The 19,452-nt window shown below is 44.1% G+C and overlaps 2 protein-coding genes across 2 annotated transcripts in view; both read right to left on the bottom strand.

The window, feature by feature from the left end:
• The window catches only part of ECH1 (enoyl-CoA hydratase 1), a 108,994-nt gene that overhangs the window by 19,774 nt on the left and 69,768 nt on the right, over positions 1-19,452 (bottom strand). The window lies entirely within an intron of this gene.
• Positions 1,679-19,410, bottom strand: LOC122945972 (galectin-4-like). Its single transcript, XM_044305217.1, has 10 exons — positions 19,278-19,410; positions 16,050-16,138; positions 11,023-11,230; positions 9,502-9,627; positions 7,974-8,009; positions 7,834-7,872; positions 7,698-7,724; positions 7,127-7,215; positions 2,807-2,969; positions 1,679-1,825 (listed from the first exon to the last, which is right to left on the bottom strand). The coding sequence occupies exons 1-10, from the start codon at positions 19,320-19,322 to the stop codon at positions 1,679-1,681; spliced, it is 969 nt and encodes a 322-aa protein (XP_044161152.1). The 5' UTR covers positions 19,323-19,410.

A 19,452-nucleotide genomic window follows, 5' to 3' on the forward strand; every position in this document is an offset into this window, starting at 1 on the left:
TTGGGGGGACATGCTGCATTATCTGCATAATGCAGGCATTTCCAGATGGCCTCAAACCGGGTATGTGTCATGGCCGTACTGTAAAGTGGGGTCTGGTAGACGACGTCCCCACTCCAGTAATGCCTGACACTAGGTTTTTTGACTAGGCCCATGTGCAGCACGAGGCCCCAAAACGTCCTCATCTCAGCTGCACTGGCCGGAGTCCAGCCACCGGCCCTAGCCAAAAAGGAGCCCAGGTGTTGAGCAACGAACTGTTGGGCGTACAGGTTCGTCTGCTCCACCATCAGATTTACAAAGTGGTCACTGAAAAAAAGACTAAAATAGTCATATTCAGTGAAGCCCACTGTGGAAATCTGGATTCCTGGTTGGCCTACAAAATCAGGAATCGCAGGCTCAAAATGCTCTGGGGTACACCAGACAAGTTCACCAGCAGGGGGCTCTGGTGGACTTAACTGGTGGGCCGAAAAACTAGTACGAGCCCCAGAGCTGCTTGTACTAGTGTGGGCCACAGGGTCCCTAGCATGGCGGTCCCCTTGCTCCACCTGGCGGCGTCTCCGCCGCCTTGGGGGCTCGGACTCGGAGGCAAGCTGGGCGTATGGTGTGGGGGCACGGGTGTTCACGAACTTACCCTAAACCTAACAGACAAAAAAAAAAACTAACTAAAAAAAGGGCAAAAAATTTGAAAAATTAAAATTAAAAAAATTCTAACTCGCTGATCAGCCGTCCAAAGCAGCTGTGCTGTGGACCCCAGACACCCAATTTAGGGTGATGCAATCAAAAACTGTTTGTTTTTTCCACTAACTTTCCCTGAATATCCCTGCCTAACCTAACCTGTCCCTAACTTTTTCCTAAATACCTTGGTGAAGGTGGTGCACAGATGGGGGTGCTGGTGCACAGATGGGGGTGCTGGGGCACAGATGGGGGTGTTGGGCACAGATGGGGGTGCTGGGCACAGATGGGGGTGCTGGGCACAGATGAGGGTGCTGGGGCACAGATGGGGGTGCTGGCTGATGATCCCTGCAGCTCTGGAGATCGACGTGCAGAGCTCCTCTTTCCTCGGCTCCCGGACACAAAAGGAGGAAGAGAGGAGCGCTGCAGTAATTTGAATGGCCCGCCTGCCCCAGCCGACCAATCAGAGCCGGTTCTGAGAGGTGATGTCACCTTCACCTCTTAGGATCGCAGAATGGTGATTGGTGGTGTATTATCACACCACCGATCACCATCCTGACCTGCGGTTTGCTGCAATTGCCGACATGGGGGGTCACAGGACCCCCCGGCGCATTGTCCCAGGGTGCCTGCTCAATTATTTGAGCAGGCACCCAGTTCCGATCACCGCCCCGTACAGGTACGCCCTGTGTCCTTAAGTACCAGGACATCAGGGCGTACCTGTACGCCCTATGTCCGGAACAGGTTAAGGAGCCGTTTCATACTGACTGGTTCCAGCATGTCAAGCCAACCATTACTGCCCCACAGAATAATTCGGGGACCATTCTGCAAAATAGATTTTAATAAAAGTATGACTTCTTTTTTTGTAACATAACTGTATTTTATTAATACCCATGACATGAGCAGGGTTTGAGTATCTTTGATTTCGTTATCTTTTCCTTTAAATATATCATCTAATGCACAGACCAGGCTTCCTCTTGTTCTCCACCTTTAAGGCACATTGGAAGGATCCTTAAAATTGTACCAGTGACAGCACCACATTTCCTCCAATCTCCAGGCTGTTAATCATCTGCAGGGTCGGGAAGCGGTGAGCGTACTCACAGAAGGGTTGTCCATTCACATAGATCTTGTATCGCCCATTGCCGGTGCGGATGGAGATCTGTAGGAAGATGCCACACAATGAATTTATGAACCTATTGCAGTACCCCAAACTTGAGGGTATCTGCAAAGTTTGGTTTGTTATATTATGTTTGTAAAATGCTAACGTAATGTACTGCACACTCAGCATGAGAGTGAACAATCCTGGCCCAGTGCTCTCTGGAGCTTAGGGTGTGGGCTGCCTCCATCCCCTGGTTCCAAACATTTCCAGGTAGTATAGAGGGAGGAAGTAGGGAGCAATGTTCATGTGCTCCTCTCCTTCAGACTCCAGTTCCAAGCTAAAGATAAAAGTAAGCAAGAACTAAAGGAGGAGGATTTGCATGGCTAGAGAGAGAGAGATGTACAGCTTAAAGCATTGCAGATAATGCTGCTGCACAGGTAGCACAAGTTTAGACACCCTATGCACCCCAGACTAGTGGACACTACAGCCACTATGCCAGATTGTAGTTGTTAGCTAGAGATCCCATTAACAGGGACTTTAGCAAGAAAAGGAGCAACTAGAGGGCCATTGATGCAACTAGCCCATGCTTGGACATCTTGGAGGAAAGTGCACTGTGTACAGATACCTGCTGGATGCACTACAACTCCTATTGTACACACAGTAAAGATAGACTTTTGTTAAGTTCACTCTGGCCTTGTCACCGACTCTCTTAACACCACAAGCTGGCCATGAGCACCATGGGCACCCCCCAAACTACCATCAGACAGGGAGCCTACAGCTACAGGGAGTGCTCTGTTGGACCACAGGGTGCCACTCCTTCACTGTACTGACCCCAAGGAGCAAAGGCCTGATGGAGTACACTATGACACATTATCGTCAGGCCCACTACAACTTCCATTCTCTGCTTCAGCTCCTCAGAGGTTTGCTGCGCTATGACCAGCTAAACATCCTAAAAATGACCTCATGGACTGTCTGCATGTCTACCTGTGAACCCATCAATCCCAAACTCTTTCGATAATCATTAGGAGTACAGATACTTACATCAAAATACTGCCCTGGCACAAAGGGGTTATTGGCCATCTGCCTCTCCTCATGTCCCCAAGAGCCACCAAGTTTGCTGTTGCGCACCACTGTGCGCTCATTAAGACGAACATTGAAGTGAAAAGCGATATCACCATTTACTGTCACAAAATTAATGTGGAAGCTGAAAAAGAGAGAATTTATGTTATTATCATAACATGACAATTCTAGATTTACTGAAGATAGAGAGCAAGGTGGTATCATCAAGGGGCAGCATCGTGGTCTTGCAGCACTGGGCTCTAAGTTTGAATCCAACCAAGTACAACATTGAATTTTTTGTTCTCCATGTAGTTTTATGGGGTTGGTTTCTTCCCACACCTCAAAAACATACGAAAAGGGTTAAAAGGCGTGAAAATTGGCCATAATATGTGTCTGACAGGGCTGGATTATAGAGAGTGCATCCAAGCATCCAAAACAAAGGGGGAAGTTGGGGGTCTCCATGCAAACCAAGCCAAGCATCTTGACTTCACCCAGATCAGCCTCAGGGTGCTGACAGATAGGCAGAAGCTGAGATGCCTCAAAGGGTCCTCACTGTGGAGGATCAGGGAGGTGCAAGTAAAAATTTTTTAGTTTGATAGGGGGACTACATTTTTGGGGTCTGGTCTGTATTTACTTAGGGGTCGTTTTGGGGGTCTGAGTTTAGTTAGGGACCTGATCTGAGGTCTCAATTGGAGGTCTGCTCTGGGATCTGAAACAATGTTCTGGCCTTGGGTCAGAATTAGTTTTAGAGGTTGATCTGGGAACTGAATTTATATAGGAGTCTGGTCTGAGGTTAGAATTTATTTAGGGGGTCTGATCTGGGATCTGATTTTTGTAGTCTGGACTAAGGTCTGGGGTCTGAATTAAGAGATTTGCAGATTAAATTTATTTAGGGATCTCCCTGAGGTCTGATTAATTTTGGGATCTGGCCTGGTTTTTAAATGTATTTTGGTGGCTGAATCATTCATGGGGTCTTCTTCTGGTATCCGAATTAATTATGGGGTCTGAATTAATTTTAGAGTTTGATCTAAGATTAGAATTTATTTAGGGGTCAGGTCTGAGGTCTGAATTAAAGATGAAGCCTGGGGTATTAAATCTATTCAGGGGCATGGTTTGGCAACTGAGTTACCGTAGTTTTGGGATCTCATCCTGGATTTGGATTATTTTGGTGTCAGGTCTGTGGTTAAAATTTATTTAGGTGGTGTAGAAAGGCACAAGGGACCATCGTTGATGGTAGATATGTGTCACCGAGGTTCCTGGCCTCAGTGAAGTAAGAGCCAGTATTTCATGTGTCAGCAGCAGTAGCTGGTTGACACTTTGTTATTTAGTATAGCTGTGAATAGCTGATCCGGCTCTTACTGGGAGTAGTCATAGTGCTGGGTGGGTGACTACTCCCCACGTTCCTACAAAAGCCAGCAGTGCCAGGTGGGGGTGATTATCTCTCTCTCTGTGGAGTGCTGAGTGGGATTAGAGTCTGAGCTAGAGTTGCAGTGCCTGAAAGACTGAGGACAAAGCGAGGTCCACATACACCCTGTGGGATTACGGTACTGTGCAAAACCATACCTGTGTGATTCTACAGATACAGTCATGTGAAAAAATTAGGACACCCTTTGAAAGCATGTGGTTTTTTGTAACATTTTTAATAAAAGGTTATTTCATCTCCGTTTCAACAATACAGAGAGATTAAAGTAATCCGACTAAACAAAGAAAACTGAAGAAAAGTCTTTTCAAGATCTTCTGTAAATGTCATTCTACAAAAATGCCTATTCTAACTGAGGAAAAAGATAGGACACCCTTGCCCCTAATAGCGAGTGTTACCTCCTTTGGCTGAAATAACTGCAGTGAGACGGTTCTTGTAGCCATCTACCAGTCTTCGACATCGGTCTGAGGAAATTTTACCCCACTCCTCAATGCAGAACTTTTTCAGCTGTGAGATGTTTGAGGGGTTTCTTGCACGTACAGCCCTTTTCAAGTCACCCCACAGCATCTCAATGGGATTCAAATCTGGACTTTGACTTGGCCATTCCAGGACTCTCCATTTCTTCTTTTTCAGCCAATCTTTGGTTGATTTACTAGTATGTTTTGGGTCATTGTCATGTTGCATGGTCCAGTTCCGCTTCAGCTTTAATTTTCTAACTGATGGTCTCACATGTTCTTCAAGCACCTTCTGATACACAGTAGAATTCATCGTGGATTCTATGATGGTGAGCTGACCAGGTCCTGCTGCAGCAAAGCAGCCCCAAACCATGACACTTCCACCTCCATGCTTCACAGTTGGTATGAGGTTCTTTTCTTGGAATGCTGTGTTTGGTTTACGCCAAACATGTCCTCTGCTGTTGTGTCCAAATAATTCAATTTTGGACTCATCTGTCCAAAGAACATTATTCCAGAAGTCCTGGTCTTTGTCAACTTTACCTCTGGCAAATGTCAGTCTGGCCTCGATGTTTCTCTTGGAAAGCAAAGGTTTCCTCCTTGCACACCTCCCATGCAAGTTAAACTTGTACAGTCTCTTTCTGATTGTAGAGGCATGTACTTCTACATCAACAGTAGCCAGAGCCTGCTGTAGTTCTCGAGATGACACTTTAGGGTTTTTGGAGACCTCTTTTAGCATCTTGCGGTCTGCTCTTGGGGTGAACTTGCTGGGGCGACCAGTCCTGGGCATGTTGGCAGTTGTTTTGAAAGCCCTCCACTTGTAGACTATCTTCCGGACAGTGGAATGGCTGATTTCAAAATCTTTTGAGATCTTTTTAAATCCCTTCCCAGACTCATAGGCTGCTACAATCTTTTTTCTGAAGTCCTCTGACAGCTCTTTTGCTCTCACCATGGTGCTCACTCTCACTTCTACAGTCAGGAGCACACCAAACTAAATGTCTGAGGTTTAAATAGGGCAAGCCTCATTCAACATGCAGAGTAACGATCTACTAATTATGTGCACCTGGTGTGATATACCTGTGTGAGATCTGAGCCAATTTAAGAGGGAATACATGTGAGGGTGTCCTATCTTTTTCCTCAGTTAGAATAGGCATTTTTGTAGAATGACATTTACAGAAGATCTTGAAAATACTTTTCTTCAGTTTTCTTTGTTTAGTCGGATTACTTTAATCTCTCTGTATTGTTGAAACGGAGATGAAATAACCTTTTATTAAAAATGTTACAAAAAACCACATGCTTTCAAAGGGTGTCCTAATTTTTTCACATGACTGTATGGGACTTTATTGTTTCTTTAACGCCGGCTGGAGCAAGCTGATCATTGCCGTTTACTGCCTTATTGTTTTGTCAAGAATAAAATACAACCGTTGCTTTGCTTTCACTGCTAAAAGGTTGCTGCTGTGTTTTTATCTGAAGGCTACCATTGGGGCAGATTCCTACAGGGGTCTGATCTGTGGTCTGAATTAGATTTGAACGAATCGACTGCGCACGAGCCACTGAAGTCTCTGTACATCTGAAAGTGGAGGAATCAGCTTGGGCAAGTGGAGCACCATCTCTACGTCTGGGTGTACATAGATGTCCCCAGCACAAGCAGCAACAGATCCTCTGACCTTGCGCCGATGCCTGGAGAAATGGCGCAAGATTGACAGGACCAGGTGAGATGTCTGTCCTTCTCAATCAAGAGGGAGGAGTCGTCTTGACCAGCAGATCCAGCCCCTTTCGCGCCCCGGAGCAAACGCATCAGTGCTGATTTTGAACTAATTTGATTTGTTAGAAACGATTGGTTGAACTCTAGTCTGAATTCATTTTAATGGTCTGGTCCGAGGTCTGAATTCATGAAAGGGTTTGTGGATTTCATTTATTTAGGGATCTGATCTGTAGTCTGATAAATTTGGGGATCTGGACAGGGTTTGAATTTATTTAGTGGTCTGGGGTCTGAATCTGAATTAACATTTGGTTCTGGTCTGTGGTCTGATTTTAATTAGGGATCTCCAAATGTACTGGTGTGAAATATTAAAATTTTTATGACAATAGACCCTTGTTTATGCAGGGGAATTGGAGATCTGTAACAAAAAATGGCAGCTCCGTCCACTATACAGATATATTCAGCACAGAATTCGGAGCTAAAATGACTTGAAGATAAAAGGCGAAACATTCACTTTAAGAAACAATTCCACTCTATCATCTCCTGCACCAAAACCCTTCATTATTAGTAGCAACCAAACCCATTGTCTCAGAGTCATAAAGTGGCTCTAGGAATAATAAAGCTGGTTAATAGAACATATTGAAATGTATCTCATGTGTCATATAGCTTAGTTCATTGGCTAATAACAGGCTATGAGGAGTCACTTCATAGTACCACCACTCCCTCACTTTTGGCCTCCCATTGGCATGAATCCTCTAATCACAAAGGTCTTCTTGGGGTTCACTCCTCCAGGAATGTTCGCGCGGTAAGGAACAGGCTGCAAGGAGACAATACACACAAAATATCACCAAATGATAGACTGCAGCATTGTTCCTCAACCCCAGTGCTCAATCACCCCCAAGAGGTCACATAGTGAGCTCCATGGCACCATCCATGGTAAATGTAAAGAGCTGGAATTCTGGCGCTGTACATTTTACGGCACTCTGATTGTATGGCACAGCAGTTGTGCCCGCACAATCATCTGCAGAGTGGGATAGTGGCTGATGTAGATGCCACCCAGGAATCAGTTTAACCCCTTAGATGGCATTGTCAATAGCAACTGTGACAGCTAAGTGGTTAGACAGAGGGAGGAGGTTTTCTCTGACATCCCATCAGTGACCTGTGATGTGACAGCAGGATGCTGATGGATTGTCGTGGCAGCCAGGGGCCTAATAAGCTCTTCCGTGTATGTTCAGGTAGGGCCTAATAGGCTGCCTCAGTGTAAAATTGACAGGCATAATAAGACTCTTGTATACTAACCGGGTTATAGATGGGTCCTCCCATTGCCTGAGAAAAGAAGAAGAAAAAACTGATTAGAATGACTGAAGAGATGTGATTTTATGATATTGTCAAAAAAGTGTATGTGCACACAAGGAACCAGTGAACGTATACTCACAGGCAGAGTCATGACTGGATATCCGCTCCCTATCATGGCCTTGAGAGACAAAGAGAAAATATACATTATAGTGGCTGCATATCTGTAAACCTAGTATACAACAGATGGGACATCCAGTGACTGTATCCTATGGCACTTACCCCTCCTGGTGGGAAGGCAGGATTCATTCCTGGGCCCTACAATAAAAATGCACGCAATAAATCACCAGTTCAATTCTAACATTACTCTAAAGCCGATCATTTTAAATGGCTCTCTCTCTCTCTCTCTCCCATCTGTGTATGTTTTCGCAATAGGAATAGGAAAATAAACTGTTGGCAGACACCTCTGGCCGTGGCTTATCTCCCGAGAACAACAAGATTTGGCATCTTAAAATCCAACTGCCCGATCCTCATCTCTCCTGATGGCAGGAGGCCCCATGATAAATTAGAGGGTTGGCTCAAGGACTGGGGTTCCTTGGGCCGACCAGAGAAATTTACTCTCAGGGCCCAACCGCTATATCATCTATCAAGCCTAATTGTCCACTAGGGTCTATGTCTGATCATCTCAGAAGGCAACCCCAAATGCAATTTTTCTCTTGGACCATTATTACTTCATAGACTGGGCCCACTGGAGGATCCTCTGGTTTTCTGGTTGGTCAAGTCCAACCCTGGGTTGGCTGGTTTCATGAAATTGATGGGTTCAGCCGACATTAAACTAACGCATATGTCCAGTTGTATCCTTGCAATTCTTCTTTATAGTTCATGTGTCTTCCACCAGTTTTCTGCCTAGTCACCAACAGTGGTGAGTGATGTTCGCTATCTTCTCGCTCCGTGATTTACCTACAGTATAGGGGTTTAACTAGAATTCATGGAGCCCATGGTACCCCTGTCCATCTTGACAGTAAGGAGGATCCACATGGTGAATCTAGACCCCAAAAAGCCGCCACCAAAGATTAACTGGTGGACCCCCGAATATAGCAGTGAGAAGCAGATTCTTCAGTCAGTAGCATGTTCCTTTGACACCAGTCTCCTTACGTGGTCTCTCTGTGAATCTCTTTCCAATAATTCGCTCTCTAACTGTCCATATATATATATATATTTTTTTTTTTGTGGTCATGGCTACGGCCAAGAGATATCCGAAGAACCCTAGGGAGAGAAACAACGGGAACAACCTAACCCAGCTAGGCGTGTCTTAGCTGACCTGACTAAATGGCTTGTTGTGTGCCCTAAGCCATGATCGTGGGTAGGCCTATAAGTGGGCATACCCTGTGGAAATGAGAAGATAAGGGAGGGAGGGTGGGGCACATGAAAACACGCCCCTGTGAGTGAGGGTGTGGCTCGTATATGAAGAGCCTCCGCCCCTCCCACAAATGCAGGCTGACTAATCAGCCTTACCCACATATATATATATATATATATCGTAGATGTCCTCTTATCTCTCCGGAGGTGTCTGTTTTAGTAACTACCTTTGTTTCCCCATTCTTAGGCACTTTAGAAGAACTCTGTTAGGCATTAAATTTATTCCTACTTTTCCCAGGAAAATGAATAAAGGAAGAACACAATACATAGGAGAAAAGACTCCAAAATTGTTATTTCATTAGGGAGTACAAGTATTTTCTAAAAGGACATGTCAGAAGAGATAACTGGTCTTTAACTTCCACTTCCTTTACAAAAAATGTTTTTAACTCACCCCACCTCCTCCTCCGACAATACTCAAAGACTGGATGTTCACGTCTCCATTCACATGAACACACTGCACCCTCTCTAGAGGAATCCTATGACGGAACTCATAGAAGGGGGAACCATTTGCATTGACCTGGACAAAGTGAGACAGACAGTCAGTAATAGCAAAGACGGATGATCTAAGGTTAATTTACCAACATTGTAAATATTGAAACCATTTAGCACCCTGCGGTTTCCCTTTTTTGTTTTTTACTGGTGCCTCAGAAACGAAGCCGAGTTTGATTTCAAGTTTTAAAGTGGTTTTCCAATTACCAAAGTTATTCAACTAAGTCACGCGCGACAGTATTAATCCGAAGTTTTAAACTAAGCGACTTCAGATGTAACATTCGAAGCTCGCTTCGCTCATCACTATATGTGACATTTAGATTTTTTTGTAAAAATGTTTTGGGGGAAGTGAAGTGATGAAAAAACAGCCAATCGACTATTTAGATTTTTTTTCTATTACGCCATTCACTAATATTTTCATATTAATAGTTTGAGCGTTTTCAGACACGGCGATGCCTATAATGTTTGTTTATTTTTACTCTGGGAAAGGAGGAGGATTAGATCTGATATTCATTGCCTATCCTATATATACACCATAGTGTTGAGCGCAAATATTCGAAAAACAATTTTTTTTGCGAATATCAGCATTTCGAGAATTCACGAATATTTAGAATATAGTGCCATATATTAGTTTTTTAGAATATTCGTTCTTTTTTTCCATCTGAAGTCATGATTCCTCCCTGCTTAAGTTGCTTGTGGGCCAATGACTCATTGGCCCACAAGCAAGAAGCAGGGAGGAATCCTGTGTTCAGATGGAAAAAATGATGAATATTCGTAAAAACTAATATATAGCACTATATTCTATAGTGCTATATATTAGTTTTTGACCCACGCATGTATTGAGCGCGTAATATGCGATATTGCCGATTTTCGTGTAAAAAAATAAAGAATGTAGAATATAACGAATATACGAATTTGCGAATATATGACAAATATTCTACAAAATATTTGCGAAATATCACGAATTCGAATATGACCCCTGCTGCTCATCACTATAACACCTTATACTGTCTGGTCGGTGAACATATTTTAAAAAGAATTAGACTGGTTTAAAAAAAATAAAACAAAAAGACGTCAAAATCAACTCCCCGTTCCCCTGACGATCTCTTTCCTGTGCTCCCCAGGTCCCCACTGGTCTCTACTTCCCGATCCCTATCACCACAGGCAATTGAACCACCTGACCTAGTGATTGAGAAGTCAGAAGGGGCCCACAAAGAGTAGGAATGGGATCGGCATGGAATCGGAGAGTTAACTTTGACTTCTTTTATTTTTTAAACCATTCTGATCCTTTTTCAAAAATGTTATTACCAGTTAGAAACTCCATGCAGATGTTGTCCTTAGTCAGATGTTGTCCTTGGGTGCTCGGCAAGACACCAGTGTTAACCACAGAACCATTGTGCACCCTTTTTATTTGTTTTCTTACCTGGTAGCTTCCAGGATTGATAAAAAACACCAATTCAAAGTGCCCGCCTCTGCTAAAGGGGATTCCATCTTTCCTCTTCTCTTCGCCTCCCCATGATCCAGATTGAAAAGCATTAAACACCACCTTGTCCTTCCCTTCGAAGCGGGGATTAAAGTGGAAAGCAATGTCTGTCCCATCATGCTGACCACACGAAAAGTTCACACAGAAGCTAGGAGGGACACAAGGACATCAAAGTTACATCAATCTTCTGCACTGTGGACCTTCTCATTTCTTGGCTTTCATCCTGACCTCACTATACAAATACAGGACCCCACAAGAGCATGCAGAGACCCGGAGAGGAGGTAATGATTGGAGGAGTGGTAGAAGTACTCACAGGACCCAACGAGAGCATGCAGAGACCCGGAGAGGAGGTGACTATTGGAGGAGTGGTAGTGGCTATGATGGTGGTAGAAGTACAGGACCCCACGAGAGCATGCAGAGACCCGGAGAGGAGGTGATGATTGGAGGAGTGGTAGTGGCTATGATGGTGGTAGAAGTGCTCACAGTTCACAGTGGCTCTCCTCACTCTGACTCTTCTCAGGCCATGCACAATGAATGGAGGGCACTCCCTTTCTTTACACAGGGCACTCCCTGGACATTCTTGGGGTTCCTGGTAGTTGGGGTGTCCTTGATGTTAGGTGCTTGTCAGGGAGCAAGACAGGAATGCAGATGCAGGGCTAGCGGATCGATGAAGGAGTCAATAATCAGACCCACTGGTTGCAATAAAGTCTTTCTTTTGTAAATCATTGATGGGAGTAGTAGTACAGAAAGCAACAAAAGCCACAGTTCCAAAGTATATCACAGTACAGTCTCTTCCCAATAGCTGAGTAATGGTAGTGACAATGATGGTAATAGTAGTGCACCCTAACTCTCCCTTCAAGTACACTTTGGAGTCTCCACACAACCACAGGATGGAACTAAGCATGTGCGACCACCTATGTGCTATTACTGAGGTGGACGGAGAAATAAGGAAAATAATAAACAGCAGGTGGCGCTTCCTGTGTGCCATTTATAATATTGGTGTATTCTTATAGGACAGTGGGAACTTTTGGGCTCCATTAGGTTCCAGGGCCCAGATGGAACTCCTACCTATGCACCCCCTATCCATAAGTCCTTGATAGTAAGATAATCTGTATAGTCAGCATGCGAAAGAGCTGTGCAAACCTATCTGCCCCTTCAGATATTATAGGAGGCGTCGGCCTGGTAAAATATAAGCTACCATCCAGTGTGACTAACAGGCAATTACATGTTAAAATGTTGGGACTGTTAGACTTTTAGGTTTTGCATCCCACTAGATTATACCTGAAATCTAAAACCAACTCCCTTGCCGGATCTGCAGGGATGAGATACAACTGTTAGGCACATCTCACACAAGCAGGGCAGAAATTAAAACTGACATACAAAAGCCATTCTTAATAAATATCCCCCTATGTTTCTGCTTTCTCTCACCTAAATGCAAGAAAAGCGACTTAAATGACCACAAATTAAACTTGCAAGGATCAAGAAAATGCAAGTGGCCACCCCTAACCAAAGCTTAGTTTGACCCATCTCTGCACGAGGATCCACCAAGGAGCCAGCTGTCATAGTTCTTGGACCAAAAACAAATTATTTGTCAATGTGCAGTATATAACACATCATTCATTATAAAAGCAAATTTCTGCAGTCCTAGACAGTTATAAGGATCATCTTACAAGGTGTGAACTACTGCTTTAAAGGGTTTATCCCACGATTAATATGCAGTACCTCAGAACAGAGGCCCTGCAAAGTGTTAATTTGGTGCATTACTAAAATGATTAATGTTTTGTATTATCTTTTGTATGCAATCCTCAAAGCTCTTTGTAGGTGGCACTGTTTAGAAGATTACGCCCTGACTCTGCAGAGGGAACTAGCTTTCCCCTCTGAGGGAAAAACTTTCTAGTTAATATTGCATCAGCCACTTCAGTTATAGCCCTGCCTGCTGTGAAGGTAAGTTGCTAGTTCAGTTTAGCTCCAGGAGAAACTTCATTCCTGTTGAGACCAATCCCTGAGGGAAAACTGGAGGACACATTCATAGACTATCTCCGATCACCAGGCCATGTGTGTTAGCAAGGTATTTGTTGTTTATGGCTCTAGACTTTGCTGCTTGTGAAAGGAATAATAGTTAGGCCCCTTGCACACAAACGTATTTTCATTCCGTTTTGTTTTTTTGCAGACTGTATACGGAACTATTCATTTCAATGGGTCCGCAAAAAAATCGGAAGGTACACCGTGTGCATTCCGTTTCCGTATTTCTGTATGTCTGTTCTGCACAAAAATAGAACATGTCCTATTATTGTCCGCATTACGAACAAGGATAGTACTGTTCTATTAGGGGTCAGCTGTTCCGTTCCACAAAATACGGAATGCACACGGATGTCATCCGTATTTTTTGCGGATCCGTTTTTTGCGAACCACAAAACACATACACATGTGCAAGAGGCCTTAACAGCACTTTTCACACTTATATAACGGTTTGGCCGACCCTTTGATGATCTGCATCCCTCAGTCTGAAAATTGCAGAGCTGATTGTAAGACTTTTTGCATGTGGATGGTTTGTAGTCTTTGGCGCCCACCACATTTTTGAGAGTTTTTCACGCCTTTGAAAGGTTGCAAAGTGTTTTGAAGGAGCTTAAAGACTACTACTCCTCTCATCATCATTGCCATTCCCCTATATTCAGCTATTAGGAGAGGAATACACTGTCACTTTGGAACTGAGCCTTGTTAATACCGGATGTACTACTACTCCCATTTCCACTTCAGTAAGGAGAGACTTTGTTGCAATCACAGACTCCAGTACCATCCACCGGCCATGGCACCCTACACCTCCTGCCTTGCAACCTAACAAAACATAATCACAGGCACCCCAATCACAAACTGGCAGAAGCCCCCAAAACTAGGGTGTGCCCTCCAGTCACTGCACGGTCCTAGGAAGACTCGATGTGAGGGTTGCCAGTGTGATCCGTGTGTACTGCCATCATTGCCAGAGCCACTACCACACCCATCCTCTGCTTGCTCCTCCTGGGCTCGTTGCAAATCAATCCCTTTCTAACAAAGCTAGGACCAGCCCTGTACCTCACATGGATCCAGAGATTTCCCCATTCATGGCGCCTATTGCTCTGCTAGATTTATTTCAAGCTGGCAGCTCGGGGGAATGTCCTTTCTGCTGCAGCTCTCTCCCTATAGCAGCTCAGGGAAGGGTGGGTGCTTTCTTGGGGGCATAACCTTTCAGCTGCAGCTCTCTCCCTGTAGCTGTTTACTTTTACTTAAAGGGGTTATTTTTTTTGTGTTCTTTGTATGTTTCTAACTAATCAAATGTAAGGACTTTACCATGCACTTAATTTATCTCCAGTTGCTGCTTTCTCAGATTTCACTGAGGGTCACATGACCTGTGATGTCGGCTTCTCTCCCTGCTCTGATGATGTTTTGTGCACAAGCCTTTCGTCACTGTGCTGCCCCCCCCCCCCCCCCCCCCCCACTGCCTGCTACTGCTTATTGCTCTCTCCCTGGATTCTTCAGGAAAAACTTTAACCCCTTAGGCAGCACAGACCCAGGGCTGAAGGCTTTACTGTGTAGCTGCAGGCCGTGAGGAGACAAATGATGGGCACAGGAGATGACTAGAGGAGCATTGCACAGGTAGGGAAAATATCCTGTGTGTATCAGCAGTGTCATTGTACAGCTGGGACTTGTAGTCCTACACATACAACATACTGCTTAGTCTCCCAGCAGACAGACATATCACTCAGGGCAGCACTTGTATTCACTCCCTTTGCAGAGCAGGGGGGGGGGGGGCAGAGATTGTTGTTACTGCAGGTAAACAAAGGGCCAGAAGAGAACCAGGGAAATTAGGAAATATATTTTTGCCTAAAACTTGCTTAGCTCAGTTATATATTGCTGCCCATCAGATTTACAGTGCTATATATATTTTTTTTCATAACTCGAACAACCCCTTTAATCTCACTAGACAGAAATAATGGCTGCAATAAAACAGAACATCTGAAAGATCTCTGGGAGCCAAACCAGACCTGACGCTGCAGCAGCCGTTTACAGTTATTGCTGTAATAGTGCCATATACATTTATAATCTTGAGCCAAGTAACACGTGATATCAGAGGATGATAAGATAGTAATATATTTATTCTACGGTGATGACATCACCTCTGCTAAGCTATGCACTACGGTATACTACTAAGTGAAGCCGGCCACAGACAAAGTCATTGCCAGCAGCTTACACTGCAGATCTCTGTCGGCCGACCACTCGCACCGTCATCAGGTTTCTCTCCCGACTGCTCCATACACATGCACACTCGGATCGACCAAGCCTACATGTGTTCTGAACATAGAAAACGCAGGAAGCCACGGAGAACAACTGGACTGGTCATGCTGAATTTCAACTGCTTGATCCTTCTCTTCTATGGAGGGAGTCGGAGCCCCCATAGACAGCAGATGGTTGGCCGTTCCTGAAATCACTGGGTTCGGACGGCATTCATTTAATGTCATTAAAAAAAAACTGTGAAGGGTATGCAGACTTTTGCAATCTTCTATTTTATTTTATTTTTAATTGCTCCAGTTAAAATACGGACCATTTGAGGAACTTCTTGATATGTCCACTTGAGGCAGTCTTCGGACCCCATTTTCCCCTGGATCTATTTATCCATACAAATCGTATGCTTAAAGGGGTATTCCGGTTATAAAAAGTTATCGCCTATCCAAAGGATAACTATTAGTATTGTTGGTGACCTCTCTCTGCTATCCGCACCAATGACGTTGGGCGCCCCCCCCCCCTTCCAAAATGAACGAAGCGTCAGGTCCAGCATGCTCACTGACTGCTGCGCCATTCATCTCTATAGGGGATAACTTGCTAAAACCGGAATATCCCTTTAAGGGTTTATTCACATCTTGCAGTTATTTCATGTTTTTTGCCTTGATTTTTCCAAAAGGACAAAAGAACTTGTTGGTAACTATTAGATTTACCTCTTAGCGTGATGAGGGACCATGCCCTGAATGTAAACAGACATGCCAGGCCGCACACCGCCATAAATCGGCTGCCTAAAAGGAATAGCCTAAAAAAAAATAGAGAAAGTAGAAAGTGTTAAGTGAACAACCCTATACAAAGAAACCTTAAAGGGGTTTGCTGACGCTTTTTAACCGATGATCTATCCTCAGTATCCGATTGGTGAGGGTTCGACACCCGGGACCCCCACCGATCTGCGGTTTCAGAAGGTACCCGCGCTCACATTAGTGCTGTGGCCTTCTCCCTACTCAACAATTACAGCGCCGTACATTGTATAGTGGCCGTGTTTGGTATCGCACTCAGCCCCATTCACTTCTAGGGGCTGAGCTGCGCCTAGGTCATGTGACCGATGAACGTGAGGTCACTGGCCTAGGAAAAGCTGCGGTGCTAATGTGAGTGCCGGGGCCTTCTCAAACAGCTAACCAGCTGTGGTCCCGGATGTTGGACCCCCACCAATCAGATACTGATAACTTATCCTCTAGATAGGTCATCAGTGGAAAAGTCTCGGAAAACCCCTTTCAAAGGCTGTGTATACTTTTGCAACATTATTTTTTTTTTATACAGTGTATCTAAATTATAATTTTTTTTTAAATGAAGGAACTCTGCAAATGTTTGTTTAAAACATTTAAAGTTGTGCGTCTCGAGCTCCTACGCAGACCTATGTAGGTTCACAGTTAAACACTACAAACAAAAACTGCATGTTATCTGGTTCAGGACGTTGTTACTTCCTTCAATCTTGACAACCTATAGATAGTAGTAGACCAAAGCAAACAATATGCAATATAATATATACAGTGCTTTGAAAAATTATTTATACTCCTTGAACTTTTCCACATTTTTTCACGGTACACCTTCAAACTTAAATGTATTTTATCGGGATTTTATGTGACAGACCAACACAAAGTAGCAAGTATGTGTGAAGTGAAAAGAAAATAATACATGGTTATAGCGCCACCTGATGTTTGTTTATTTTCTTATTTCTTTGACCTGCTCACTGAGATGGTCGCACATGCTCAGTTTCATCCTTCAACTGCCTCCTGAGCTGTGATAGGGAGAGCTGAGACACGCCTCCTGAGCTGTGATAGGAAGAGCTGAGACACGCCTCCTGAGCTGCAGCAGAAAAGACACTCCCCCTTGAGCTACCAGCTTGATAAAAATCTAGCAGAGCAATGAATGGGGAGATCTCTGGATCCATGTGAGGTACAGGGCTGGTTCTAGCTTTGTTAGAAAGAGATTGTCATGTACTATATGGTGTCTGATTTTCATTTTTTACATTAGTCATGGGATAACCCCTTTAAGCTCCGAACATTTCACAGAGCACTGTTCAATCCATCAACTGAAAATGGAAGAAGTATGGCACAACTGTAAACCTACTAAGACATGGCCGTCCACCTAAACTGACAGCAGTAATTAGAGAAACAGCCAAGAGGCCCATGGTCACTCTGGAGGAGCTGCAGAGATCCACAGCTCAGGTGGGAGAATCTGTCCACTGGACAACTATTAGTCATGTACTCGACAAATCTGGCCTTAATGAAAGAATGGCAAGAAGAAAGTCATTTTTGAAAAGCAAGCCGTAAGAAGTACAGTTTGTCACAAGCCTTGTAGGGGACACAGCAAACACGTGGAAGAAGGTGTTCTGGTCAGATGAGACCAAAGTTGAACTTTTTGGCCTAAATGCAAAACGCTGTGTGTGGGAGGAAAACTAACACTGCATATCACCCTGAACACACCATCCCCACTGTGAAAAACATGGTGGTGGCAGCAGCATGCTGTGGGGATGCTTTTCTTCAGCAAGGACAGGGAAGCTGGTCAGAGTTGAATTGAAGATGGATGGAGCTAAATACAGGGCAATCCTGGAGGAAAGCCTGGTAGAAGCTGCAAAAGACTTGCTGTTCACAGGTGCTCTCTATTCAATCTAACTTGAGCTATTTTGCAAAGAAGAATGGTCAAATATTTCAGCCTCTAGATGTGTAAAGCTGGTAGAGACAGACCCCAAAAGACTTGCAGCTATAATTGCAGTGAAAGGTGGTCCTACAAAGTACTGACTCGGTGGGTGGGTGAGGGGGCAGTATTACAAATGCATGCCACACTTTCCAGATTTTCATTTATTAAAATCATTTTCTTTTCACTTCACACATACTTGCTACTTTGTGTTGGTCTATCACATAAAATTCCAATAAAGTACATTTAAAGTTTGTGGGTGTCACATAAAAAAACTTGGAAATGTTCGAGGCGTATGAATACTTTTTCAAGGCACTGTAGAATAGTTACATGTAGGTTGTTAGTATGTGATAGGAAATTTTTTTACGAGTGTCCTGTCAAGTATTAAGAGTCACAAACACATAAAGGGCTACTTCATGGTGTACTTTTTGTAGCAATACGTCCATCCGGGGTCTGACTGGCCCTCCAAAGTACCAGAGGATCCTCTGGTGGACTCAGGCTCTAATACAGTAATGGACCTCAAAGGTCCAACAGAAGATACCCCCATTTGGAGGTGACCTTGGAACCAATCACCAGGGACTGCTTCTTATGGGATGATTCACAAAGAACATCTTAGACCTTACTGTGTGTCCAATGATAACTACAAAGAGTATCATGGAATTCAAAGTAGGGATGGTCATGTTTTGTATAGATGGAGGGTGGTCTTCAGAATTATTTCCTTTTGTGTGTCCCAGTTAAACCCGGTGTCAACAGTGAAATTGCATAGAAATTAAGTAGGGGTGATAGCTAGACTCAATCTCGAAATTTACATTTCTACCCAAGCAGCACAAATAGACTCAAGTATCTTCAGGGTAGGTCATCAATATCAGATGTGTTGGGGTGCCCTTATCGATTAGCTGTATCGGGCAGCCTCCAGCTAGAAACTATACAGAGGATGCAAAGTTCCATCAGTGGTCGTGCCGGGCACTGAAGCTCTCATTCAAGTGAATGGGAGCCGAGTTGCGGTACCCTGGCAGAGGATGGAGCCTTCCGTCCACTTTATAGTTTATGGTGTTGGTTGCCCAAAGCAACTGGTTAGTAGTGGTGCTGGGAGTCGGACCCCCATTGATCCAATACTGATGACCTATCCTGAGGAGAGCTCATTAATATCTAAGTACTGGAAAGCCCCTTTACGTTATACAAAAGAAATAAAAATTTAAAAAATAAATAATCATGGCCTATCTAGGAAGGATCAAGCCACCACTTACCGGGTTGTAAATTGGCTGGTATCCTAGAGGTGAAACAAACGCCATATCTGTTGCTGTCTAAGCAGAAAAATACAGTGCTCTGTACACACAGCAGGTTCCTTATATACACTCCTGTAATAAGGGCACGGTCTCCTTTCCAGTAATTTAACCTTTGTTCCTGGCTTACTGCACCTGC

Source organism: Bufo gargarizans, chromosome 9 (assembly GCF_014858855.1).
Source record: "Bufo gargarizans isolate SCDJY-AF-19 chromosome 9, ASM1485885v1, whole genome shotgun sequence".
Taxonomy (NCBI): domain Eukaryota; kingdom Metazoa; phylum Chordata; class Amphibia; order Anura; family Bufonidae; genus Bufo; species Bufo gargarizans.